Source organism: Mandrillus leucophaeus, unplaced genomic scaffold (assembly GCF_000951045.1).
Source record: "Mandrillus leucophaeus isolate KB7577 unplaced genomic scaffold, Mleu.le_1.0 Scaffold663, whole genome shotgun sequence".
Lineage (NCBI taxonomy): Eukaryota > Metazoa > Chordata > Mammalia > Primates > Cercopithecidae > Mandrillus > Mandrillus leucophaeus.
In genome coordinates, this window is record NW_012107175.1 from 270,867 (window position 1) to 298,123 (window position 27,257).

The 27,257-nt window shown below is 42.1% G+C and overlaps 1 protein-coding gene across 2 annotated transcripts in view; it reads left to right on the forward strand.

Moving 5' to 3' along the window:
* The first annotated feature begins 632 nt into the window (after positions 1 to 632).
* The window catches only part of SH3RF2 (SH3 domain containing ring finger 2), a 143,897-nt gene continuing 117,272 nt past the window's right edge, over positions 633 to 27,257 (forward strand). The window contains exons 1-2 of one of the 2 annotated variants that reach the window (XM_012001529.1): positions 633 to 763; positions 1,919 to 2,405. In XM_012001529.1, the coding sequence (XP_011856919.1) occupies positions 2,028 to 2,405 (378 nt within the window). In that variant the 5' untranslated portion in view covers positions 633 to 763; positions 1,919 to 2,027. The remainder of the gene's footprint in view (positions 764 to 1,918; positions 2,406 to 27,257) is intronic. The other variant, XM_012001530.1, reaches the window with a different exon arrangement.

Genomic DNA, 27,257 nt, shown 5'->3' on the forward strand with positions numbered 1-27,257 from the left:
AATGTATTATTGATAAATAAAAAAATAGAAATATAGGCATAATCTGAGGATATGAAAAGACTACAATGGATAACAGGCAGGAGGAGAGCTTGGAGGCCACTGTTTTTCTTTTTTTGAAAAAGCTTCTCTGTGCTTTGATTTTTCACGTATGTGTATATATGTGACACTAGTTTCTTAATTTAAACAGATTGAGCAAAAAGATCACTAAAATCCCTCTTATCTCTAAATGTAGAGATTGACTATGATTTTCAGAGAGCAACATTTTCTAGGTGTCCGGCTTATCCTTATTTTCATAGCTTGACCATTTTTACTTTTGACCTTCCCAGGAAATCCTTATGAAGGTTTAAAATAAACACAATCACTTTGGTATGTTTATAATGGAGCAGGTTCCGACTCCTTGGATACTAGAGAAACCGGGAAAGGTGAAAATATGAACTTTGTAAATACTTGGCCTTAGGGACTCGCTTATATTTTACCTCTTACAATCTTTTCCCAGAAACAATTCAGTTAACTAAAGGAAAGATCATAAAGTTAACAACCGCAACAACAAAAGCGTGGTTGGTAGGCAGCAGCCTGGCGGTGAAAGCGTTAACAGGGCTGGGTAAGGCGATCCCTTGAAATGAGTAAGACTGAGTGGTTAAAGTTTTCGAAGCGGTGGCAGCAGCGGCGCTTGGGGGAAAGGAAGCCGGTTGGAGGGAGCCGCGCACCCCTGCTGCGCGGAGGAGGGGGCTGAGCTGAACTCAGCAGAGGTTACACGCACAAGGTTAGTGGCCCCCACACGTCTCCCCAGCCCGCCGCCGCACTGACGTCTTTGGAGAAGAGTCTTAGGAAGGCGAGGCGCCATCGCTCATTCTCGCGTCGTATCTGTCCTGCTGACTAGTCGCTAGTAGAGCCACTGGCCTTCTTGCCAAACCTCTGGGCTCAGTGCTCACTGAAGCCCTGGCACTTGTGAGGGACAGCTGACTTCTTCCCACACTTTTCTAAACTGGAGGCTTCTTTTCATACATCCAAAAGGAAACTTGGTTTTGGAATAAGTACTGTTTTCAGACCACACACACACACACACGCATACACACACACACACACACACACGACCCCTACCTGTATATGCTGCCCCAGTACGGTTTTTACAGGTTGTGACCACAATCCGGAATTCCTATCTGCTTCGTTTGAAACTGAGAACAATGTCAAAGTAACTAAACAGGCTGCACTACTTTACCCTGTGGGAGGAATATTGTCTCTGAGCCTAAGGTAATCGGAATGAGGAGGAAAAAAAAAAAAGAACCAAAGATGAAAAAAGAAAAGAAACAGAGCTTCCAAGCACCCTGACTTGTAGTTAAGGCAAAACAATTTTTGGAAATGTGTTTCTAATGGAAATTTTTCATTGCTAGCATCATGTGGGAAGGTATATTGTAAAGGAAATAATTCTACATCTGCATGAGATTCACATAAACGTACCGACCTAAACTAATCTGCATGTGATGCAGATAACAGATACACTTAGATTTAGGGGAAGGAGGAGGAGGAGATAACTTCACAGAACTTGTGTTCGGAGGGGGCTTTGTTGTAAGAATTGAGACTGTCCAGGAGCTTTCCCCAGGCAGGGGTGAAGGAACTCCTCCCGGCCCTGGCTGGTAGAGAGGGCTTGGGGAGCCACTTCAGCAGGCCAGTTTACTTCTCTGCTCTCCTGGCCACATAGGCAATGAACAGTCAGTCTTGTGCTCAGTGTTCCTCTGATCCTCACAGCAAGCACGAGTTGAGTCTTATACCTGCTAGCATTGAATCAGAATGAGTCATTTGAAACTTGGGTGCCGGAACAAAGTACTTGCAAACTGCCTTATGAGACACTGCCTCGATGTAGGTGGGATATACCTCTCGGAGCAGTCACATTTTTTTTCTCTTCTCTCCCTCCTTCAAGCAGGCAAGAATTCTGACGTTCTCAAGAGGCCAGCTCTGCCCCCGTTGCTCAACTGACCTTACCATGTGGACTCTGCTCCTCCAGGTGGGAACTGGAGTTTTGAAATAAAATGGATGATTTGACATTACTTGATCTTCTGGAGTGCCCTGTGTGCTTTGAGAAGCTCGATGTCACAGCCAAAGTCCTCCCTTGCCAGCACACCTTCTGCAAACCATGTCTACAGAGGGTTTTCAAGGCCCACAAAGAGCTGCGGTGCCCCGAATGCAGGACGCCTGTGTTTTGCAGCATCGAGGCGCTGCCGGCCAACCTGCTGCTCGTGCGCCTTCTGGATGGAGTGCGCTCAGGGCAGAGCTCCGGGAGAGGAGGCTCCTTCCGCAGGCCCGGCATGATGACCTTGCAGGATGGCAGGAAAAACAGGACCAACCCCAGACGTCTGCAGGCCAGTCCTTTCCGGCTAGTGCCTAATATCAGAATCCACATGGATGGGGTAAGAGAGATCTTATTTGTTAATAATATGCCCACATGGAGGTTGGATTTGTGTATACAAGGAGCTAGAGATTATCTTCTTTTAACTACAAGTTTAACATTCCAGAGTGCTGCTGGTGATTCCCCAGTGATACGTTTCTGTGAGCAGTGATCATTTTACTCAAATACGATGGAAGCCTGAGCCTACCTAATCTATCTAAGAATTCTCTTTAGAACTACTAAAGCTTCCTAGGTTCTCCTTTCCTCTTGTCCAGAAAGTAGTAGAACAAGGAAAGCCTTTTAGATTATATTTTTGGTGTTTGATTTCTGCTCTTCTGAGGCCAAACCAGTGCCTGGGAAATGCACGGAGGGTGGGGAAAAAAAAGAGAAAACAAACCCAACTGCTTGTCGCTTTTGAGATCTCTCGGAAATTTCCACATGTCAAGTTTTTTTGAATTTTACCCAAATCCATCTTCCCACCCCTAGTCATAAAGTGCTATTATGGCAATACTCATTCATAATCTGTTCGAAGCTATCAAGATACTTGACGAGCGAGATAGTGCAGGAGGGAAGCATCTATGTGGGTGGACTGATTGATAGCGAAGGCTGGGCTGTGAAGTACATCAGCTGTGTATAGAAGCTCTGCAGATGTGTCTCATTTTGCAAAATGAATGAAATACACAGAAGATACACAGCAGGCGCTGCAATTAAAAAACCAAACAGACCCAGTTAAGCCTCGCAGGAGATTAATGCTTTTCATGTTTGGATAATGGGAATCGCTCTGTCCAGCACTGAAAGCACACCCCGAGGACTTCATCTGACCTGGCTATGAGTCTTGTTGTGGGATAATGTGTAAGGGCACATCTGGAAAGAAGGACATGGTCCTTGTGAGTCCAGCAGAATTATTTGCACTGTCACCTCTGGAGTCAGTGTAACAAAGTGGACACGGAAAGCTGTGGCTTGGGCCATTGGCATACTTAGAAAATCAAAGCTGCATTCCTTGAAGTCTTACCTAGAGCAAGCGTTAGAGTCTAAATGCTGGCAGCAGGGTCCTACATCTCCCTGCTCGGAAGAGAAACAGTGTGTGGGAGGGTCTTGCAGGACTGCTTCCTTACTCAGGAGTGAGGAGTGGCTTGTGATATGCATTTGGAACAACTTTCCAAAATTTTCCTTCCAAGGGCTACCGCTTCCTGGGTTCACTGCATCTTTAAACCACCCATAGGGCATGTGTAAACATTCGAAATGAGGGTGGGAAGAAGCGGGACATTTTTTCACTGTAGACTTTTTATTGCCATTGTGCTTGCATGTGAACACATTCCAGAAAAGGACTTTTTCTTTTTAAGTCCCTCCACTACCCCTGGTCTAGTCATCAATCAGAATCCACAGGTCTGGAAATGGCAGAGTGGGGGTAGGGAAGCAAATTGTTCTCAAACATGCCTCGTTTGTAGAGAAAGGAGCTCTATCTCTGGGTCAGCAAATCCCCCTTGAATTCCGAAGACCTAGCAACCTCTTCCCTTCCCCACCTTGCGGAAGTCTGACCTGCCTTTCAGCAGAGTATCATCACTCACTCAGGAAACGGTGTCACACTGGGAGCAGGCAGTTCCCTTATCAGCTTGGAATATTTTTGTTGTGGTTTTCATCTTTCTCAATGTGGCTGTGTTGCAAAGGAAAGGTAGCGATGAATGCAACCACAGCTCCCAAGTTTTTGAACTATAGAGGATTCCCAGGGCCCTTCTGGAATAGGGAATTGAGGTGAGAGCTGGTCGTACATAAGAGACAGCCATTAAGATACTGGGTCTCTCTGGAATTCTTTTGCAGGGACTTATAACATCAGACTATGGTCTGTGCCCACCCTCCAAGGTGCTCTGGACCAAGTGCTGTAGTGAGGCTGAAACTCAAGGGCTCCTGTGTTCAGGCAGGACCTGGGCTAGAAAGTTGCTCTGCAAGAGAGCAGAGCTGGCACCCCCACCTCCCAATTCCTTTATTTCCTAACTATCCTTTCTTGAAGTGACTCCTCTCATCCCTTTTGCCTTCCTCAATGGGGCTATGAACAAACCCATTTCTGGATGTCAATATGGCTGTTGTTTTGCAACATGTCTCTGCTCCCAAAAATATTACCTATCTTTTTGCAACTGTGAAAGTAACTATGCATCCCACAGTTCAGAGAACTGAGGGTTATCTGGATGCCACCGTCTGCTCAGAGAGTCAGAGGAAGGGACTTGCATCCTTGGTCAAATCCTCCTGAGTTCCTTGCCCTCTCTGCCACAGTTCAGCCAATGTAGTCAAAAGCTACTTGCTACCCACCTTCTTCCAGGATAGTGTGAAAATTATCTTTGCAACGTACTCTTACTGCCTTAGAAAACATCTGCTGTGTAAATGCAAAGCATCATCATTAAGATTCATTTAGACATGCTGTATGATTTTGGGTAAGCCACTTATGTTTGCTGGGTCTCAATTTAAAATTCTGTAAAATGGGAAGATGTCTTTTATGAAAACAGACAGCCACTGTGAGGCTTAACTAATTAGTATCTCCAAAACACTTTGAGAGCCTTAGATGAAAGGCATTTGGAAGATCATTATCACAGGGAACATTATTATTGACTGTTTATTGTGTCCTGCCACGCATGAGGCATGCTACAAAATGTAGAAGGAGTTACAGCCCTTGCAGGAGAGTGTAATAGGTATTATTATTATTGAACTTGATTCTATGATGAGTTCAGGCCAGGATAATACTAAGTATAAAGTATTCCCCTCAGAAAGTATAAATAACCTGTTGTCACAGGGCACCATTTTGTAAAACACCTCTTTCAAAGGGCTTGCCGATAACCTGGCACCCTGAAGGAGTTCATTTAACTTCCTGTCCATGAGCTTTTGAAGCCCAAAGTCTGTTCTGCTCACCTAGGCTCATCTAAAAAACAAGCTCATCAAGCTCTTTTTGTTGGCTCAAAGAGGCCTGATGCATCCTGTGCCAACCAGTGTTCTAGGGTGGAACCAATAGTCACACCTCGTGGTGCCAGCCCAATAGAGAGAGAAAAAAATTGCCTATTGTGCCGACATGTCTAAAACCCTCCCTAGATGATTGTGTAAAAAGAAAACTTGAGAAACAGCTGTAGGTTTCTACAGTGTGCAATTATTTCAAACCAACAGGCAAGATCACCAGACTCCTCCAGGAAGAGGCCTGGGTGGTGCAGATCCCACTGGCTCTTCTTATTCCTTCCCTAATGCAGTTAAAGCAAAGGAACTTGGCAAGCCTTCAAAAGGATTGTAGGATCCTGAGTAGCTGGTCTCTCTTCCTCCTCATTCTGTTACACTTTAGTAATATTTCTGTTTTAGGATAGGTGGTAAAGCAGAGAAGTTAAGAATCTATGGACTTGGGTTTCAGAAATACCCAAATTCAAATCCTGACTCTGCCCCTCAACAGTTGTGCACTTTGGGTGAATCACTTAAACCTCAGGTCCTCCAATTCCCCATCTGTAAATTGGAGATAATGGTAGTACCTACCTCAGAGGGTTGTTCTGAGAAATAAGTGAGATGATTCATGTCACTTAGCTCTGAGCACAGAGACGGCTCGTATTAAGTGCTCAGTAAATGTTAGCTGTGGTTGTTATTGAAGTGACTCAATACTTTCTACTCTAAATTACACACACCCTTCCAGCCCCTTGTTAAGCAAGTGCCATCCAAAGACGGTGCTTGGTGCCCTGATTTTTGCATTGTTTTGTTTGTCTCCACGTGATCCGTGGCCATGATTCAGATGTGTGATTCTTCCCAGCATGTGCTGGCTTCACAGCTCACTTCCAGAACCCTTAAGGTGCTATGATCCGTTCTAGAAGAAAACTCCCTAACTAACTTCACTTTCCCCAAACAGCACATTCAAAGGAAAACCATACACAGGGCAAGAACCTGGTCTACTTCCTCAGCATCATCAGTTCTTCATTCACTTTTCTATCTTTTGCTTTTTCCTGCTTCTCACTCTATTCCCCAACACAAATGTTGCCATGGGTTCTGCAGGGGAGGACTTTCTCCCTACATTGCTAGTATCATGCCAGTCACACACATTTCTGTCCTACTTGCCCCTTATCAGCAAGAACACACCTGCCACCTCCAGTACACAGACCAGGTGGTTTTGTCCTAGAAACTTTTCAGCTGCTGTTGCAAGCAACTGGTGGGGAAAAAAAAATGAGGTCAGAAAGCACATCAGGGAATTGAGGTTGGGTAGAAACCAGAAGGTGGGCCAGCCCCTTTCCTGGGTCTCAGAGGTTGTGTCCTGTAACAGAGCTGTGATATACACAGTGGGGTTTTTGCTAAATTTGCAAGGGGATTAAAATCATCCCAGGCCCCTGAAAACAGCAGATAGGTGCCATCCGGGACAGCAAATACCATATGTAGCAGGTGGAGGAAGACATAAAGGTAGGGGCTGAGGTTGAGACGTCAAGAGACCCAGATGGTTCTCCAGCTTCACACACATTTACAAACATTTTTAATAACCACATGGCCCCACATTGGCACTGCCTCCAATCTCTCTCAGTGCACCTCTTTTCTAGTTAGTCTCCTCCCTTTTATTGCTTCCTGTAGTGTTTAAGGATTTATGGTGAAGTGGGCTGTATTTGTGCCGGGATTCAACTGTTTGTTAGCTGTGAGGCCTTAGGCAAGTCACTTAACCTCTCTGATCCTCAGTTTCTAGATTTGTATAATGGAAATAATAAAGGCTTACATATATCATACAGCTATTGTGAGATTAAAATGAGATAATATATATAAAGAGCTTAGCACAAGTGCCTGGCATATAACAGAAGCTAATAAACGTTAGCAACAGTAAATAACAAAAGAGTAACAATAGAAGAGAAAGTTGGCTGGCACTGGAGTTCTTTGCACACACAAAGAAACATCCAGGGATCCCCATTAAAAAAAAAAAAAAGGAACCAAAGATTATTGCAAAAGGAAAGGGAATTCTCAAAAAGACAAAACTGTAGTGATGAGAAATAGATCAGTGGTTGCCAGAGGTTATGGATTGGGGGAAGATGTGGCCAAAAAGGGGCAGAATGAGGTGGTAGACCTGTTACATATCCTGATTGTGGTAGTAATTAAATGAAACTATGTATGTGTTAAAATTCATAGAAATAAATGCCAAGAGAAAAAAGTCTATTTTACTGTATGACAATATTTTAGGAAAGGAAAGTAAGCTCTTGCACATTTCTTTTAGGCTCTGCCTAATTTTCACCTGACCCACTCTGATTTCCTTTCATTTCTATGTGTATTGGATCAATGCTATTTCTGAGAAAAACTTCACTATCATTTCAGTGATCAGGGTAATCCCTGCAGTGGGCTCCTCCCTGTCGTAGACAGTCGTTCCATTACCTACTTCAGTTCTTTGTTTTTGTTTTTGTTTTATCAGTTAAAGGTGTCTGGCGAAGCAGTGGACAAACACAACAACAGCTCATTCCCCACAGGACGGCCTAAGCTCTGAGGCAATGGGTGGGGCATGAGGATTTTCTTACTCAACCTCAATTATCTGCCATGTGCATTAGGGACATGTTACCTAAGGTATTGACCAATATATATTTTTGTGTTGTTTCATTTCCTCTTAGGAAAAGTTGCCTTCCCACCTGTCCCTTCATACTATAAAAAGACTTAGGAGAGAAGAAAAGTGCCTATTTAGCCCTTGACTCTTGAGGAGCATCCTCATTTGGCCCAATGCAGGCACCATTACATCATTTTGGGCTTAGCTGGGACCAGCTCAAGTATAGGTTGTGCAGCCCTAATTTGAAAATCTGACATCCAAAATGCTCCAAAATCCAACACTTTTTGAGTGCTGACGTGAGGCTCAAAGGAAGTGTTCATCAAAGTATTTTGAATTTCAGAGTTTAGATTTTTCAATTTGAGATGCTCAACTAATATGTATTCTGCAAATATTCCAAAATCCAAAAAAAAAAATCTGAAATCTGAAACTCCTCTGGTCCCAAGGGATACTCAACCTGGATAACTTTACTCAATTTCTTTTCCCTTTAAAAAAAAATCATGCTTTAGAGACAGGGCCTCACTCTGTCACAGTGCAGTGCAGCGCAGTGGCCCAATCATAGCTTGCTGCAGCCTCGAACTCCTGGGCTCAAGCAATCCTCCTGCCTCAGCTTCCTGAGTAGCTGCAGCTACCGGCACACACCACACCTGGCTCTCCCTTTCTTTCTCCTTCTGTTTATTCATGCTTGTACTTTAGACCAGCCTTTCACATGGTGAATTCTGGTAATGGGTGTGCCACAAAGTGCCAGGGTCAGACAAACCTGAGATTAAAGTAAAACTAAACATTTTCCCTTTGCTGCAAAACTTTTTGCAAGTTTTAGCATGTTAATGAAGTGTGAATTTCTAAGTGGGATCTTAATAAGAAGCACTTCCCAAATATCTATGGCATTGACACCCCCTTTCTTCTCCCTTTCATTGTATTAGCCTGTTAGTAATATTAATTGTCCGTGGAACAAAATTTGAGAAACGCTGTCTCAGACTTCACATGCTCAGTCATAACGCAAAAGATATTTTTAGGAAACTGTTGGAAACTCACTATTGCCACCCTCTGCAGTATTTTAGTTCCTACCAGTTTTCAGCTCTAGGCACTATGGTAACGTACACAGCAAAGCAAAGATTCTCACCTCCTCAGTGCAAAAACCAATCACGACTAATTGGTAAACCAACCAGTCAGTACACATGTATACAAACATACATATACATATTGACATCTATATATATATATAAAAATTAGGGATATTGATATTGATTTTAAGGTATTCATTATAAGACATTGTCTATTTAGTTATAGTTCTTAGAGGGAAAGAGAAACACTACTATGTTACATGCTCACTGTAGGATGCATCCAATTTTAGAAATGTTAAGATGTGAAAAAAGAAGTGTCTTACCAAAGAGTACATATTGTCTTATTCCACTTATATAAAATTGTAGAAAAGACAAAACCATAAACCATAGTGATTTTGGATGATGAAAATGTTGTATGCAATGGTATATAGTTTTACCAAAACATCAAAGTAGACACTTAAACTGGGTACATGTTTGCGTATAAATTATAACCCAATAAACTTGGTTAAGACAAAGAATTCTTAGACTCAAGAAATGATGGTTTATGAAAATATCAGGTGGCGAGGCAATTCAGTTTGAACAAAATGAAACTTGACTGATAAAAAGAAACTTCCTAGGAAAACAAAAAGATATTTTAAAAGTCAGGAAGTGTATGGTCAAGGGAAGAAAAGGCAGGGTCCGTTCTGGGCGTGTGGACCTAGAAAAGGCAGGATAGGGCAGGGATATCTTGAATGAGAATGGAAGCTGAAGGAGAAGGGAAGGAAACAGATAGAGGAGAGGCAGAATGACTAGATACTTGCCTTCCTATCAGGGTGACTAGATACCACCAGGAAGATGCATGTCAAGCGTTCTCTGTAATGAAGTCTCTCCAGCAGCCCTCATGCCAGACTCGTTGCCTGCCATCATGAGGACTATCAGCTGTATCTACAGCAACTTCCTGGATTCAGTGCAGCCAAACAAGAAGTTACCTCTACTCCAAGCAGGTGACCGAGCTTACTGGGTAACTGAGGAGCAGTCTCCATGTTCCTGGCAGACAAAGCCATTCTTTTCCATTGAAATGTCAGGTTACCTGAAACCCTTAGCACACATAAACACCAGCAAGAACATCCAAAGCAAGTGATAGAACATGGGCGGGGAAAGATAATTCTGTTCACCATGAGCTGCTTCCTGCAACTGAGGCCTGTGCCAGTCCCCAGGGTCACACTGCTCCAGATCCCCAGCTCAGAAGCCAGAGCATTCGACAAACTGTTCCTAAGTGCCTGCTGTGTACCAGGCTCTGTCTTGAAAGCTCACACCAGGGACACTCATGAGCTCAGACTCCAGGACTCAAATAGTAGCTGAGTGCATCTCAGATCTCTGTCATTTCTTTAATCTTTTTTCCAAGCACAAACAGAAGAGGCAACTCATCTTATCTCTGAATACTGTGCTCAGAGCACCCAGCTCACAGCTTCACCCATATTAGGAATTTTTTTTAATGAAAGAGTAAATAAATAAACACAATCATGCCTGTAGTGGACCTCACGGGATCATGAAAGAACTCCTCATTATGCAGAAATGAACCCTTCATGAATTGAGCCATTACAGAGCTATTTGAGAAACAAGTAGCTCACTTTATTAGGCGTAAAGTCATGTGGCGGCTGAAACATCCTTGCTGTGAATCACCTTATTGAATACCTTTTTGGGTGATGAACATCATTCTCAGGAGAATACAGTGGGCCAGCTTCAAGATCTCTTAGCTCATGAGTCCTAACCCTGAGAAGATAGCAATGCCACTGCATATGTCTAAACTCTTCCATCATACACCACAAATTTCATGTGCTCTTTGATCTTGAGAGAAACGTTTCATCTTAATTGACACTTAGTCATAGGGATACCAGTGACAGAAAGGAAGAGGCTCTGAAAGAATTTGCCCCTGAGTTTATGAGTTGAACCGACCTGGCCTCCAATGTGAAGGGAAGACAGTGTTTCCAGTAGAAACATGGCCACTGTACTCGTGCTGCCAAAGCCCTCATTTTATCAGTTTTTTCAACAATTATATTTTTTATTGTGGTAAAATACACATAGCATAAAATCTACCATGTTAGCCTTTGCTAAATGTTCAGTTCAGCAGCATTAAGTACATTGATCTTGTTATGCAAGCGTCACCACTAGCCATCTCCAGAACTTTGTCATCACCCCATACTGAAACTCTGTATCCATTGAACAATAACTTCCCATTCTCTCCTCTCCCCAGCCTCTGGTACATACGTGTGTGTGTGGGTGTGTGTGTATATAATGTGTGTATGGGTGTATATATATGTATGTGTATATATATGTGTGTATATATATAATGGGAAGTTTCAGTATGGGGTGATGACAAAGTTCTGGAGATGGATAGTGGTGACGCTTGCATAACAAGATCAAGGTGCTTAATGCTGCTGAACTGAACACTCAGCAAAGGCTAACATGGTAGATTTTATGCTATGTGTATTTTACCACAATAAAAAATATAATTGTTGAAAAAACTGATAATATTAGGTAAAAATATGATATATTTAAAATTATTTCTGAATAATAGGAATAGGTATTTTAATATTATTTTTAAAATATGTATTCCAATTTTCTGCTGCTTCTGACCTTAGACATCTGATGATACAAGTAAACAAGATAATGTTTACAAGATAATGCTTCTCATAAGTAATGACTGTGTGCTTCTGGGCAAGTTACTTGGTGACTCTGAACGTTGTCACTATGAAATAGAAATAGTAAGGCTCACCTCATATGGTTATTGGGAGGATTTAATGAGATGATGCCTACAAAGTGCTTAGCACAGGGCTTGGCACCAAATAAGCTCCCAGTATGGTTAACTATCTGCTTGTACTCCTACAGGTAGGTTTCTCTTTTCACATGCTGTCATGCCTACCACAGGTGGACTGCTGTTTCCCTGTGCTATAGACATGGGGATAATAAAAATCATGGCATCACTTGGAGGATATATCAAGATAATTCTTATAAAGCTCGTAGCACAGGACCTGACGCATAGTAAGCTCAGTGGCAATCAATGTCAGACATTGTTGTTATTAATATTTCCCAGGTCTCACTTGTTCAACAAACACATATAAGATGCCTTTGATGGGTAAAATCCCTTTGCTTGGGCTCCAAAAGTGAGAGAGGCAGGATCCATGTCCTCAAATAACTTGTGATCTTTTATGTAAACCACATACCACTTAAACTTTGTTTTAAAGTTTATTTTAAGAGTTATTAACTGCATCCTACTTATTATGCATGATGCAGTTAATCTTAAAATAAGTGTTCACATGTGTTACAAGAACACAGATGAAGAACTGGTCACCTCTACAAACAGAGTATATGTATGGAGGACTTACTGTGTGTCATTCACTGGGCTCTACCTACAGAATCTCATTTAACTCTACACACAACCCACTGAGAATGGTGCTACTGGTATCTCCACTTTATACAAGAGGTGTGTGTTGTGTAAGTGTAAATATTAATGAAACAAAATAGGAAAATATGATTACACATCAAAATTTATCATCCCTCTAGTTGTGGGAATGTTTCGGGAAGATTTTGAGGTTGTACTTTTAAAAAATAGGCATCAACAGAAACCCATGACACTGAGGATTGCAAACCTCAGAATGCATTGCGGGCACATAAGTTGGGTGGTGAGTCCCGGCCTCATGGCCCCAACACCACTGTCTTTGGAAAATGTGCCCCTCAGGTAGCACTTGCATGCACAGCATAGAGGGACCAAGAGTAGACGTGAGAGAACGTGGATCATTCACTGTTACCCTTCCCTGAAAGGCTATTAGGAAAACATTAGCCTGGAAGCAGGAGAAATAAGGCAAATAATGCCAGGGTATCTGAAGCAGATCACCAGGCTGAGAGCATCAGACAAACTGCCAGTGTTAGAGAAGGCAGGAATGAAACTGTCCAGCTACTTGGGAAACTCGCCATGTGGCTGACGGCAACCCATCCTCAGGTACCAGTGTAGCCTCTGTTCCTCCAGAAGTCAGCCCTCTGTCCCAAACCCAGGTTGGTCTTAGGTTCCTCCTCAGGTTCCCCCTCAGGTTCCCAGAGCCTCCAGTGCTACCCTCCAGCCTCCACAGCACGTATCAGACAGTACAGTGCTGTCTGTTCACGTCTCTTTTCTACTAGACTATAAGCTCTATGGGTAAGGAAGTGTCTTGTCCTCCTTTGTACCTAACACAGGGCCTGAAATGCAATCAGCATTTACTAAATACTTAATTATTGAATGCATAATGTTTGCCATATTGCAAGAAACTGCAGTTAGATTAGCCAGCCTCATGGCTGAGCTCCTGGTATCTTCCCTTGAGGCTAAACGAAAGGAGACATATCAGCCATTTTGTCCCCAGGATCTCTTCCAGCCCCTGCCTTGTTGATGAGGGTGTTGCTTGACTTGAGGCCAGGTGTGTTAGGAATGACACGTAGGTGCTTGCAGGGGATTCAGAGGTAATTGGGAGGTGAAAAAAGAAGTCAAACCAGAATGCAGCCGGATACCAAGGAGAACACCAACTGACTGGCATGCCAAAGCCTTCTGAGCAGGTTGCCCTGGTTTTTGCAGAATTAAGAATGATATCGCTGTACACATTAAAGTATTTTAATTGGTTGCCAAGGCAATACGGCAGAATCACGGGGCACAGAGCAGGAATAGAACTCTGCAGGGCTGTGTTCAGGAAAGGTGTTCGTCTGTGATATTAACGAGCTGCCTGGATATGAGAAAGGCAGAGTGGCAGTAAATCTTATCTGGGACTTTTGCTTAATAAACAGGAATGGCCGAGAAATGGAGGGGCAGAAGAGAAAACTTCCCTTCCCAACTCTGTGGAGAAGCAGGAGAGGTAATCTTCTGGATTCCAAATTTCTCCTCAGAGTCGTGAATTCCCACAGATGAGAGAAAGCTGAGTAGATTGGCTTGATGCGTAAGGGAAGGAGGAATAGAGGGAGAGAACAATGGAAGAAGACAGCAGTGTTCTCTTCCTATTGAGAGGTGATTAAAAAGGATCCAGGATGCAGGAGGCTGCATTTTAACAGGGGAAAAAGAAACATTTACTATCTCCCTCTTTTACTTCTCTTTGTATTAGAAAGAAAAATAATAATTTGCAGTTAAACATATTTCTTTTTATTGTTTTGTTCTTGTTTTCTGCAGTTTTTCAAACACTACGATTTTTTTCACAACATAAAGTTTTGTAGCTGAGATATTCCTGGGATTCCTACCTTCCCATTCCAGTTGCTATCCCAAAGCCTGGAGAATTAAGCCAGTGTAACCAAGTGGAATGATTGTTCTCACTGATTGGGCATGGAGGGAGGGAGCAGGAAAGAAAGGAGTCAAAGAAGAGGTGGATAGAGTTGCCAATCATCACCTTAGTAACTGCTACCATCATGTAGCTCACACCATGTGGCAGGAACTGAGCCAAAGAACCATGTCTTCTTTAATCCTCTCAACTGTCCTTGGAGGTCTGTGGTATTTTCCCACTTTACAGATGAGGAAACACTTAGGAAGTGCGGAGTCAGAACTTGAACCAGGTCTGCCTGAATCCAAGGGCTGGCTTCTAACCAAGGTGACCAAGACTGGTGTGGTGTTCCCTTTTGCAACCTCATAGAGCCCTGCGCTAGCTGCCATTGCTGGTTGAATCCTTTGGCACCAACGTTACCATTCTAATGTTGTTGCTAAGCTTCTGGAGCATGATTTAATCCACAGCCAATCTAACTCCATGTTAATTATATGCTGCATCTTCACTGGGTACTTCTTGGTCAGAAATTTAAGAATGTAAGTAGTAAAAATCAGTGTCGGTGCATAGAGAGGGAAACAGGAGAAGGAGAAATTCAGTGAGAGAAAAGAGGGAGCTAGAGAAGAAAAAAAAGGCAGAAAAGGTATATATGTGATCTGGACAGTAGAAATAAAAACCAGAGAAGGAGTATAAAAGGGAGGGAAGCCAATCAGAAATCAAATGTGTGAGGGAGGGATATTTGGGAGAGATATTTTATCTCGAATATGACAAGCTCTGGTCCAGAACTGGTCTGCTTTTCCTGAAATGTAAACAGATTCAGGACAAAATATATTTCATTCTAACAGAAACCCATTATGTGCACAAGCAAAATGGCCCATTGTAGGTGAGGAAAAATAGAGCCTGAAATTCAGGAAACTCAGCTTCCAATCCTGTCTTAGCTGAAAACCAACCACATGACATGAAATGTATCTGAGTGCTTAATAAATTTTAGCCTTACTGCGGTTATGGAAAAAGTTTCAAGTTCTCTGAGTCTCAATATTCCAGCAACCCAAATTTAAAACTTTCTCTTTTCATGTTTTATAGAGTATGCAGAAGATATAGAAATATTTGCATTTATGTTTTTAAGAAAAAATTATAAATTTAAAAGTTTTCAGAAAGATAGCTAATATTTTTGAACGCTTACCATCTTCAAGAGCCTGTGCTAAATCCTTTACCCGCAAAAGCTTATTTAATCCACAGAGCAACACTTGTTTACAGATAAGAGGCTCAGGAGTACTCTGGGCAAGCTACCCATGTAGACTGACTCTAAGCCCACATTCTTAACTGTCACTTCTGCTGGCTCATCTTGCAGCACAGTAGCTCTGCTTCCCTCATGCAAAGAGTATGCATAGCACATATCTTTTTTGTTTATTAACATGGCATTAGTAAATTTCTCCCAAGTCATGTTACCGGTTTAAATCTTGGTTCTCCAAAACTGCATAGTACCAGCCACATATGTAGGGACCGAGCGAGTCTTCTAATTCCTTTGCATTCTAAAATCTCACACCTGCAAGACATCTTGAAAGTCCTCCAAGCCACTATGCTTCAGTGCTCTCACTGACTTCCTATCTCAATAGGCCCACACACCCAGTCCATTTGAATCTCCAGTTTGGGGAAGTTTTCTGTGTCTAAGCACGTACTATTTCCTCCACCTCTGAAAAGCAACATTAGAAAAGTCTCCCTGAAATTAAGTCACATGAAACACATCTGCCCACTCTTCCTTCGGCATCTGCCGCTCTTTGAAGGCAACTCAGGAGGGTTGCATCTTATTTTAACACCTTATTTTCAATCATATTTTCTCCAGGCTGGACTACTTCACTTAGTTCTCCTATTGAACTGCTTTTAAGTATTTCTAACCCTGGGGACAAGATAGAGGACTAGTTAAGAACAGGGGCTCTGAAGTTATAAAGCTAATTTCAAATCTCAGTTCTACCTTTTGATAGCTGTATGACTTTGGATAAGTCAACCTCCCTGAGCCCCAATCTCTTAATCAAGAACGGGAGTAGTGTGTAACCTACCGCCTACATTGGTTCTGAGATTAACAAATACACTTGAGGACTGGCCCATAAATGCACTTAGTACATGTTAATTATTTTTGTTATTATTTAATATTATTATTGCCACTCTCTCTGCATAAGTATCCATCTTATTCCACTGAAGGTCCCTGGTCCAGGGTTCAGTTGCTCTCTTTTTAAACCACCTGCAAATAAGCATAATGGGGTTTTGTTGCCTAAAACATCTCTAAAGTATCCACATGCTGGGGTTTCAGGTCATACCAGGAAGAACTGCCACAATCCTAGAGAATCTTTCTTGGGATTCCTTCTCATAAAGAGCCTCTAGCCATAACAAACCTTGCTAAAACAGTATCTTAATAGTAGTGCTACTTTTAAGAGCACTATAGAAAAAAACAACTTTTCTTCCTCTAAGTTCTGCAGTGCACATCTCACATTCTGTGGAGCATGGTAAACTACCGGTATAACACAACTCAGTGAAAGGAAGAAATTCTACATTTCAATAATAATAACCACTAATATTCACTCACTACACAAATGTATATTGAGTGCTCACTATGTGTCAGATACTAAACGAAGCTCTAGGATATAACCATGAACAAGACAGACATGTTATATATATTTTATTGGCATAAATAAAAAGAACAAAAAGTTTATGATCTTAGCTGGGTTCCCCTCAGAAGCCGACCCTGAGATGAGGATTTAATACTTATAGATTATTTGGGAGGTGTAAGAACATTGGCAGGGGAGTGGTGGCATCATGTAGGGAAGAGAGGGTGACCAAGAAAGCTGTGTTATGAGGCCAGCTACCGCAGTGGGCAATAAAGCTTAATCTTTTGAGAAAACTCTGGGGACAGTATAAAACCCAGACCTTAGAACTATGCTGGCCAAGAGATGAGACATCTGGGGTATTTATACCCTCCTACCTGTCAGTCATTGGTTAAGAGCTGCCCCCAAAGGAAAAGTACATTCTAGAAGCTCAATAGAAGGCATTCAACAAAATCACAGGTGTCAGCTATTGGAAGTGAAGCTGAATGGCACAGAAATGGTAAAGGCTCTGAAGAAATATAGGCAGAACACCAACAGTCTCTCTCTCTCTCTCTCTCTCTCTCTCACACACACACACACACACACACACGGATAATGATTTTCTAGAGCTGTGACCATAGGACCTTCTCTCTCTCTCTCTCACACACACACACACACACACACACACACACACAAATAATAAAAATAATTGCAAATTGCAATGTGTCTGTTATATAAACTAAATATAGACAAGGGTATGAAATGGAGGATAAAAGGAAAGATAATTGATTAGGGTGGTCAAAAAAGACCTTTCTAAGGGAGCCGTTTATGCTGATACCTGAAGGATGAGAGGAAGGCAGGGAAGTGGGTTCCAATGAGGGAGAACATCCTGACCCTGTTCTCAGAGAGCCGAGAGGACTTGGCAAGTTCTGAGTTCTGGAAACTGAGAGAAAACCCACATGCCTGAAGGGTGATAAGCACTGAGGCGAGTGGCTTGAGATAAGCTGCACGGGAAGATGCAGAGGGACCAGGAAGCTGTGGTAATTCTGTTAGGCCATTTTTGCATTGCTATAAATACCTGAGGCTGGATAATTTATTTACTTTTTTAACTTTTATTTTAGGTTCAGGGGTACATGTGAAGGTTTGTTATACAGGTAAACATGTGTCACAGGGGTTTGTTGTACAGGTTATTTCATCACCCAGGAATTAAGCCTAGTACCCAATAGTTACTTTTTCTGCTCCTCTCCCTCCTCCTATTCTCCACCCTCAAGTAGACCCCAGTGTCTACTGTTCCCTTCTTTGTGTCCATGTGTTCTCATCATTTAGCTCCCACTTATAAGTGAGAACATGCCAGAGAGGAGACCTCAGGAAGATTACAATCATGGCAGAAGGCAAAGTAGGAACAGGCATGTCACATAGTGAAAGCAGGAGCAAGGAGCAAGAGAGAGAGAGAGGGAGAGAGAGAGAAAGAGGAGAGGAGAGGAGAGGGTCAGGAGTTGTCACACACTTTTAAATGACCAGAGGTGGGGGGAGGTGCCACACACTTTTAAATGACTGGATCTCATGAGGAGAGCACCAAGGGGATGGTGCTAAACCTAATTCATAAAAAATCCACCCCCATGATCCAATCACCTCCCACTAGGTCCCACTTCCAGTACTGGTGATTATGATTCACCATGAGATGTGGGCGGGGACAAATATACAAACTATATCAGTAATGAAGGGGGTTGGGTACTAGATGTAATGAGAAAGATTAAAGCAGGGAATAACCTGACCTGATTTTCTGTTCAAAATATCAGTTGGGGAACAAAATCATGTCCTTTGCAGCAACATAGATGCAGCTGGAGGTCATCGTCCTAAGTGAATTAATCCAGAAACAGAAAACCAAATACTGCATGTTCTCTCCTGTAAGTGGGAGCTAAACATTGGGTACTCATGGTCATAAAGATGGCAGCCATAGACACTGGGGACTACCAGGTGGGGAAGGAAAAGAGGGGGATAAGGATTGAAAAACTATCTATTGGGTACTATGCTCAGTACCTGGGTGACAGGATCATTTGTGCCGTAAACCTCAGCATCCCACAATACACTCAGGTAACAAACCTGCACATGGACAGAAACCTAAAATAAAAATTGAAGAGAAAAAGGAAGATCAGGGTATTAGAAAGGTGGGAAGAATATAAAATGAGCTTCCAGTACCGAAATTTGTCAGAGAAGTAGAGCAAAATTTTCCCTCTCTCCCTGTCTTTCTCCTGTTGGAAGGGCATTAAGGATTGAGGTACCTGACCATGCAGAGCTATGTTTTATCTACCACAGATGAACATAGCATATATGGTCAGCCATACATGTCTATAATTCAATGTCATATAAAATGTTACTTTGTGTGATCATATCATATAGTCCAAAAGAAGAGACTTGGAAAGAAGAGCAGGGTAAGTTTAGTTACGGGGAGATCAAGGAAGCTGTAGTCTGATAAAAAGGCCATTCAAACTTTATAACTTGGAATGAAGTTTATGTTTGGGAGACATGATAGGGAGGAAATTGAGGCCAGATTCCAAAAGGGTAAGTTAAGATAAAGGAGAGTGGAAGCATGCGCAGAATAGACCACAACTTCCCGAACTTTAATAAATTAGCTGAGGACCCTGTAAAAATGTACGTTCTGATTCAGCAGATCTGGGAATCTGAATTTCTCATAAGTTCTCAGGTAATGCCTTTGCTGCTGATCCTTGAACCATATCCAGAGTAGCAAGGGTATAGACATCATAGAGAAAGCTGGAAGAAGAGTCACTAAATAACAGTTCAAGATATAACAGGATTGGTAGAAAGCATTCTTTTGCTTTATTATTATTATTATTTTTTTTGAGACAGAGTAAGACTCTGTCACCCGGCCTGAGTGCGGTGGCCCAATCTCAGCTCGATGCAACTTCCACCTCCCAGGTTCAAGCAATTCTCCTGCCTCAGGCCTCCAAGTAGCTGGGATTACAGGTGCGTGCCACCACACCCAGCTAATTTTTGTATTTTTAGTAGAGACAGGATTTCACCATGTTGGCCAGGCTGGTCTCAAATTCCTGACCTCAAGTGATCCACCCGCCTCAGCCTCCCAAAGTGCTGGAATTACAGTTGTTAGCCACTGCACCTGGCCATCTCTTGCTTTTGTGTCTAAACATGTTTCTAGGTAGAGGGGAAGGAGCAAAGGAGTTAAGATATGGAAATTATAGATGTATACTACTGTTAAATGAAAAGGAAAGAAGTGATGGGAATAATCCGTAAAAAGTTTGTAGAAAGGGAAGGATCAAGACCACAGATCTAGAGGTTACTTCTGTAAAGAAGAAGGATTGTGAAGGGGGAAGGAGGGAAGAAAGAAATAAGTTACCTAGGTAATTTGGGAGTTAAAGACAAGGAAATGTGACAGAGCTTCACATGGCTTCAGTATATCCGCTCTCAAACAAAAGATTGGGTTATTCCTGCTCCAGATCTTACTGGAGAAGAAGGTTGTGCTAGAATTGGTATAAACTGTAGCAACTCATGTCTCCTCTTCAAAACTATCAGGCAGCAAAGATAGAAGTTTTGTTGTATGAGTTAATCGAATGAAATTAAGTTGATTAAGAAAGCTTTGGCTGTCTTTTCCTTTGAGACAGCCAATTCTTTTATATAACAGCTGTTTCATAAAAGTCCTTTACAGAGCAACATGATATACCAAACCAAACTAATTTTAGAAACAATCATATTATAAAATGTATTCCCTAAATACCAAAGTTGTTACTTTCAACAGATATTGCATTGATCTTGAATTACAAAATATTGTTAATATCTAAAAACAAGCAAACAAAAAAACCCTACTTTGGCTCCTGTGTGGGAAATGAATTTCTGCAAACAATAATGACAGTAGAAGACCAATTCTGGTCTTCTGGGTGGGTGGCCTGGACTAAGATAGTAGCCGTCATGCAGAGAAGTGGATGAATTTAAGAGTAAATTGAAAGTGGAAGAGTGAATTTGCAGTAGAACTTGCTGCAAATTGAACATGTACATTGGACCCTTTATCTGTCGCTAACCTTACTGAAAACCCAGTATGCTAAGCACTTCTGTTTAACTATTGCAGCCCTTGTGTGAGGTGCGTACTATTATCTCTATTTCCATTTTACAGGTAAGGATACTGAGGCTCAGAAAGATTAACCTGCTCAAAGTCATACAGAGAACAAGAGACAAATCTGGATTTGGGCAAAGCTGATGCTCTGAAGGTGCTATACTATAACATTAAAAAAACTTGGGGTGGGGGTCTGTCTAATGTCACCTTCTCTGAATGAGCACCTCACTGTTCACTTCAACAGTGTTCACCTGCAGGATGTTTTCAGGCAGGGGAAACATCACAGGCATTAAAACCAAAAGACCAACCAGGCGCAGTGGCTCACGCCTGTAATCCCAATACTTTCAGAGGCCGAAGACCAGCTGGCCACAGTGGCTCACGCCTGTAATCCCAGTATTTTCAGAGGCCGAGGTGGGCAGATCATTTTAGGTCAGGAGTTCAAGACCAGCCTGGCCAACATGGTGAAACTCCGTCTCTACTAAAAATACAAAAATTAGCCAGGCGTGGTGGCGCATGCCTGTAATCCCAGCTACTTGGGAGGCTGAGGCAGGAGAATCGCTTGAATCCAGAAGGCGGAGGTTTCAGTGAGCCAAGATCATCCCACTGCACTCCAACCTAGGCAACAAGAGCAAAACTCCATCTCAAAAAAAAAAACAAAACAAAACAACAAAACAAAACCTGTGTTTGAATCCAGGTCTCTCACATGCTCAGTGTCACTAGAACTCTTGGAGCCTCAGTTTCCTCCTCTGTAAAACTATAGCACCTACTTCAGATGGTTGTTCTCAAGACTAAATGGAACCCTGTAAGGCTGAATCATTAGTTGTTGCAGAGTCAACTCAGACCACCTCCCTGAATCGCTCCAGCTGGGAGCAGAATTGAGGTGCAGTCAGGTCAACATTCTTAGGAGTTGGTTCAGGGGACTCAGCTGTAAGCACTCAGGGACAGGTTTTCATCCCAGGGGAATGCATTCAAGCAAATTCTTCTCATGACTCTGCCTGAGGCCTGATCTGGATTGGGTATTACATCAAAGGCACTCCTAAACCAAGTTTATCATGGGTTTTCTTTTAAAATGCCACCTTATAAGGAATCATAAAACATAGGTGCTGAGAGCTTTAAAGGGCCATAAAACACATCTGTTCCAATGTCTTCTTATACCAATGTGCAGCGTAGGCCTAACGAGAAAAATGGAACTTTCCAAGGTCACCCAGTTTGCAAGGAACACACACAAGGACCAAACTCCAGGTTTCCTGACTCTTGGTCCATGCATTTCATATTTCACCAAACTGCCTTGCTTCTTGCCCAGGTCGTTGTAAATCAGTTTGCTGGGCTTGGGTCAGAAGCCTCCAAACCAGGCTGCAACACAAAGAATTCCATTAGAAACACGAACACATCCAAGATCATGTGTAATGTTTTACAATGTGGCCTGTTTAGGGCACTTTCAGACCTCTGGCACTCAACTGCAATTTGATCTGAAAAGCAAATAAGCATTTACATGGTCTCACAGTTTATGGCAATTTTGAGCCTCAAAAAGCAGTTTCCAAAGACTCCAGGTAGAGAAGCAGGGAAAAGCTATCCAGAGAGACACAGAATAAAACTGAGACAGCAATGAAAACATCTCCAAAAGGTAACATGAAAGGGATGAAAAAGGTGACCATGGAATTGGCAGCAAGTACCTCCAGCTTTGTGGATATTGTCATCTAAAGGCACTTTTTATGCAACCATTTGCCCAATCCCATCAACTATTTTGGTTTTGTTTTTTAACATTTTTAATTATTTCCAGAGAATAGAAAAGTGATTACCAGGTCAAAGGGATGAACATTTCTGAGACTCCTGATACGTAATATTAATTTGCTGTCATCTGTGTTTGCCAGAACTCTTTTAGTTGCAAATGACAGAAACCACCTCAAACTAGCTCAAACAAAACTGGGTATTTGAGAGCTCACAGGCTGGAAAATTTAGAGTGAGAGCCAGACTAAGAGCCTACAAGGACCCAGATAGCTCTGACAGATCACCCCGCTCTGCCTTAACTCCACTTCTTTATATGAATTGACCTCATTCTCTCCATTTACAAAGGGCACTCTTCATGACTTAGATCCCCCAGGCTTCTTAGTTGCAAACAATAAAATCTACAAGGAAAAAAAAATCAGCAGAGGCAAGATAATAAAAAGAATATTAGGTTGTTCACAGAACCTCTGGGAGGGCTGAAGGACTGGTTTGAGGCCACCTTGCAGGAACAAAGCCCCAAATGACTAAGTGCTGATTTCCAGGTCTGCCTTGGTCCCCCTCCTATTTCTGTAGTTGGGGGTCAACCTGCTTTAGCCTCCACCAGCATCACACGGAGGTGCAGAGGAGTCTTCCCTAGTCCTCTCTATGGGTCACTAACTCCCAATTCAAAATTCAAATCAGGTACATCTAATTGACAAAACCTGGATCCCTGGCTGAAAGCAATGCTATTAAAGCTGGCATTTTCAACTTTTCTGGGTATGTATGTATTTATGTATGTATTTATTTATTTAATTTTGTTTTGGAGACAGGGTCTCATTCTGTCACCCAAGCTGAAGTGCCGTAGTGATCATTACTTGCTGCAGCCTCCAACTCCTGGGCTGAATCAAACCTCCTGCCTCAGCCTCCTGAGTAGCTGAGACTATGGGCATATGCCACCATGCCTAGCTGTTCCAATTCTAAATTTTGAAGCAAGTTCTGCCACCTACCTAAATTTATAAGCTGGATGAGTTCCCAGACACAGAAAAGGGATTCAGATGTGGGACATTCAAAAGAATCACAAATATTTACGACCCAAAACAAACAAACAAACAAACAAAAAAAACATTGCAACAGGTAGCTCAGACTTACATACTCCACCAGCTCAGAAAAGAAGAAAAGTCTCCACCAGCCCAGAAAAGAAGCTCTACTGGCCTAGAAAAGAAGGATCTTTCAATATCATCTAGTTCGATGCCTGATCCTTAATCAACATATTTTGGACTTAAATGATCCAGAAGCTTCCCCAAAAAGGCCTGATTCTAAGTCCTAAGACTCCTTTGTATGTAATACTGACAAAACTAAGATGGAACTAAAGTGCTATGCCCCCTGGTTTCCTAGTGTCTGAAATATTTCTTCCCTGAACTTTTGTTTAAAAGGGGTAGGCTGACCTGCCTCACTTGTGTTTAACTCCTATGGCTGTCTAATTTCTTTTTGTAGTGGGTGGAAAAGGATTTAATATTTCTGAAAAATGGAAACCTGGCATTTTTACCCATGGAAGTCTATAGAGATAGAAAATGAGATTCTTACCTAGGAAGAATATTAACAGGATGTAAAATTGCTATTGGCACTTAAAGATACATTAGCAGGGTCAAAACTGGGATCAAAAAGAACCCAACAGGCAAGGCAGCTAGCAAATAGAAATCTCAGTTTCATTGAAAAACAGAGCAGGAAGTTAAAATGCAGTTTCCTGAAAGAGCTTTCACAGGTAGTGTGATATCTGATAGCAGCAAGCAGCTGATGGAAATTTTTTATACATATGCTGAAATAAGTTTTGCTAACACATACTCCTACAGTGAACACCACCCAGCCTTGACTCTTGCAAAGTTGCCCGTGGAGATAAAATGAAGAGGGCAAATTGATAACGTTCTTGAAGACAGTGGGATTTTTCAGGAGCTGCTGCCTTCTTGCGTCCTCTTTTTTTTTTTTTTGCCTCATGTCAATTTGAAAGAGTTTGTAGTGGGGGAAAGTTCTGAGGGGTCATCTTTAGTTGTCACTTATGACAATCTCCCTTATTTGGTAATAGAAATGAGAATGTGGTGACTAATTAGAATTTTCTTCCTTCTCAGGAAGGTGGTACATTCTTTAACATTTCTCTCTTCTGAGAACCACTGCTTCTTTCTGGCCTAAGGGGAGGGAGAGAGCTGAGGAGAGAGATAATATTTCAGATATGAATAAAGTGACTAACACTCATAGGATTCTTGGTACAGATAAGAAATGATTTCAGGATTCTTTGGGATGAAAGGACTCAAATGCCTAAAATACAGGACATAATCATGGTGAATAGTTGTTAAAAGGATTGATCTGAACAACAGAAGTCTGGGCAGCCACCTGGCCATGTTCTATAACCACAGTGGTGTTTTATCATTTTAACTGAAGTTGTGAATAGAGGCCATCAATTCAGCAAGAAGGATAAGTTGATCAGGGCAGATGTGAGCCTGAGGTATGGATTTTTATTAATACTGATCAGACTAACTTATCCAGGAATATTATTTCCCTTGTGTCTATACAGTTTATCTGCTCTGTGTAGGAAGACCTTTTCAGTTGTAATTTGCAAAATTCCTCTTCGAACTGGCTTAAGAAATAAAAAGGCAGGAGAGTTAGTTTCATGGGGATTTGGAGGGTAGACCTCAGACCCAGCAGGATCCACGGGCTCATGGTCATCTGGATTCTGTATCTTTCATCATTTCTCAGCTCTACCTACTGCTTTCTTCATTCCCAGGCAAGTTCTTTCCAGCAGCAATATACTGACAGCCAAAGCCTACATCATTCTTTAAGCTCTTAATCTTATGGGTGTTTTTCATGACAGCTTTGCCAAGGAGACTCCAATTAGCTTACCCGGGGTTCTGCATGCATCTCAGAGCAATTGCTTTACAAAAGGTATAAGGCATATTCTGATTGATTGGACCTCGGTCATGTGACCACCCCTGAAGCCAGAGGTATGGGCAGAATCAGCCCTCCTGCACCACATGGCCGGAGCAAAATTACTAGGGAGTAAAGGAGAAACGGCTCACAAAAGGAAGAAATCCTGTGCGACAAATATCTGAGAAAGAACACATTTAAGTCCTAAGTGCATTTTTAGGATTACAAACATTTTATACATGAGCATTAAAACCAAAAAGAAACGAAAATTCAAAGTACTTCCCACTGCCTTATTAATTCTCTTAACCCTTTGACTCTTTATCCAACCTCTTCACTATTCAATAAATCAACCTCTCAAGATCCTGTCCACAGTTATTAGTGTTCTGCTCAAACGCTGCCTCTTTGGAAAATCTTCTCAGTTGGTCTCTGATTCTGTCCCCCTCTTCAGTTCCTGCAGCAGGACTTCCCTGGCACCTACCTCATCCTGCCCTTCTACATCTTATATATTCATGGTTTTGCCTTAGGCCATCCTTCCTCTCCCACTGCTCCAACAGATTAAAAGCTCAGAAAATACTTAAAGAGAGTAAGGGAACAAGAGAAGGAAGACATGAAGGAGCTGTCTGAGTTAAGACCCCCTTAGGACTTCATACCTCCTCCATTGTAACACCTATCTCCCTTTATTGGCATCTATTTCTTATCTGTTTCTCCTTCTGAATTCAGAGTTCCTTAAGGGCAATCACTCTATTATTCCACTTTTTTGTTTTGTTTTGTTTTGTTTTTTGTTTTTTGAGATGGAGTCTCGCTCTGTCGCCCAGGCTGGAGTGCAGTGGCACAATCTCGGCTCACTGCAAGCTCCGCCTCCTGGGTTCACCCCATTCTCCTGCCTCAGCCTCCCGAGTAGCTGGGACTACAGGCGCCCGCCATCACATCCGGCTAATTTTTCATATTTTTAGTAGAGACGGGGCTTCACCGTGTTAGCCAGGATGGTCTCGATCTCCTGACCTCATAATCTGCCCACCTCGGCCTCCCAAAGTGCTGGGATTACAGGCATGAGCCGTGGTGCCCAGCCTTATTCCACTTTTTTTTAATAGCTTGCACAAAATAAATACTGGATGGATAGATGAATGGATGGATGGATGGATGGATGGATGGATGGATGGATGGATGGATGGATAGATTAATAACTACATATTTATAGAGTTAGTTGTAGTTTCTGACATAAACCTTCCTCTTGTCCAGCCAGGACTCTGGGAGGCCAAGGCCAAAGAATCACTTGGGCCTAGGGTTCAAGATCAGCCTGGGCAATATAGTGAGACTCCATCTCATTTTATTTAAGCAATAACAACAACAAAACCTTCCTCTTGTCCCAATAAGTAAGAGTTCCAAAGAATGAAGGGATTAGGATTAGCTGAGTGAGGGATGAATAATTTTATACTGGAAGATATCAAAACCATATTGAAAACAGGACACAGTATGTTTAAACTATTGCACAAGAAAGTTTGTTTTAATAAAAAAAATTACTGTCCTGTCAGATCGATTAGACACCCAAATTCCTCCCATCATCATTTATAACTGGTTTCCAAGTCCCTTAGAGACAGAGACTGGAATTAAATGGTATTAGGTAACCTTCTGCAACGCTGTCCCTCAGCCCCAGCTCTTTGATTTCTTGGAGTTTCCCTTAATAGTTTCATTTTTTTTCTTTCTCTTTCTTTCCTTCTTTTTCTTTCTTTCCTTCTTTCTCTTTCTTTCTTTCTTTCTTTCTTTCT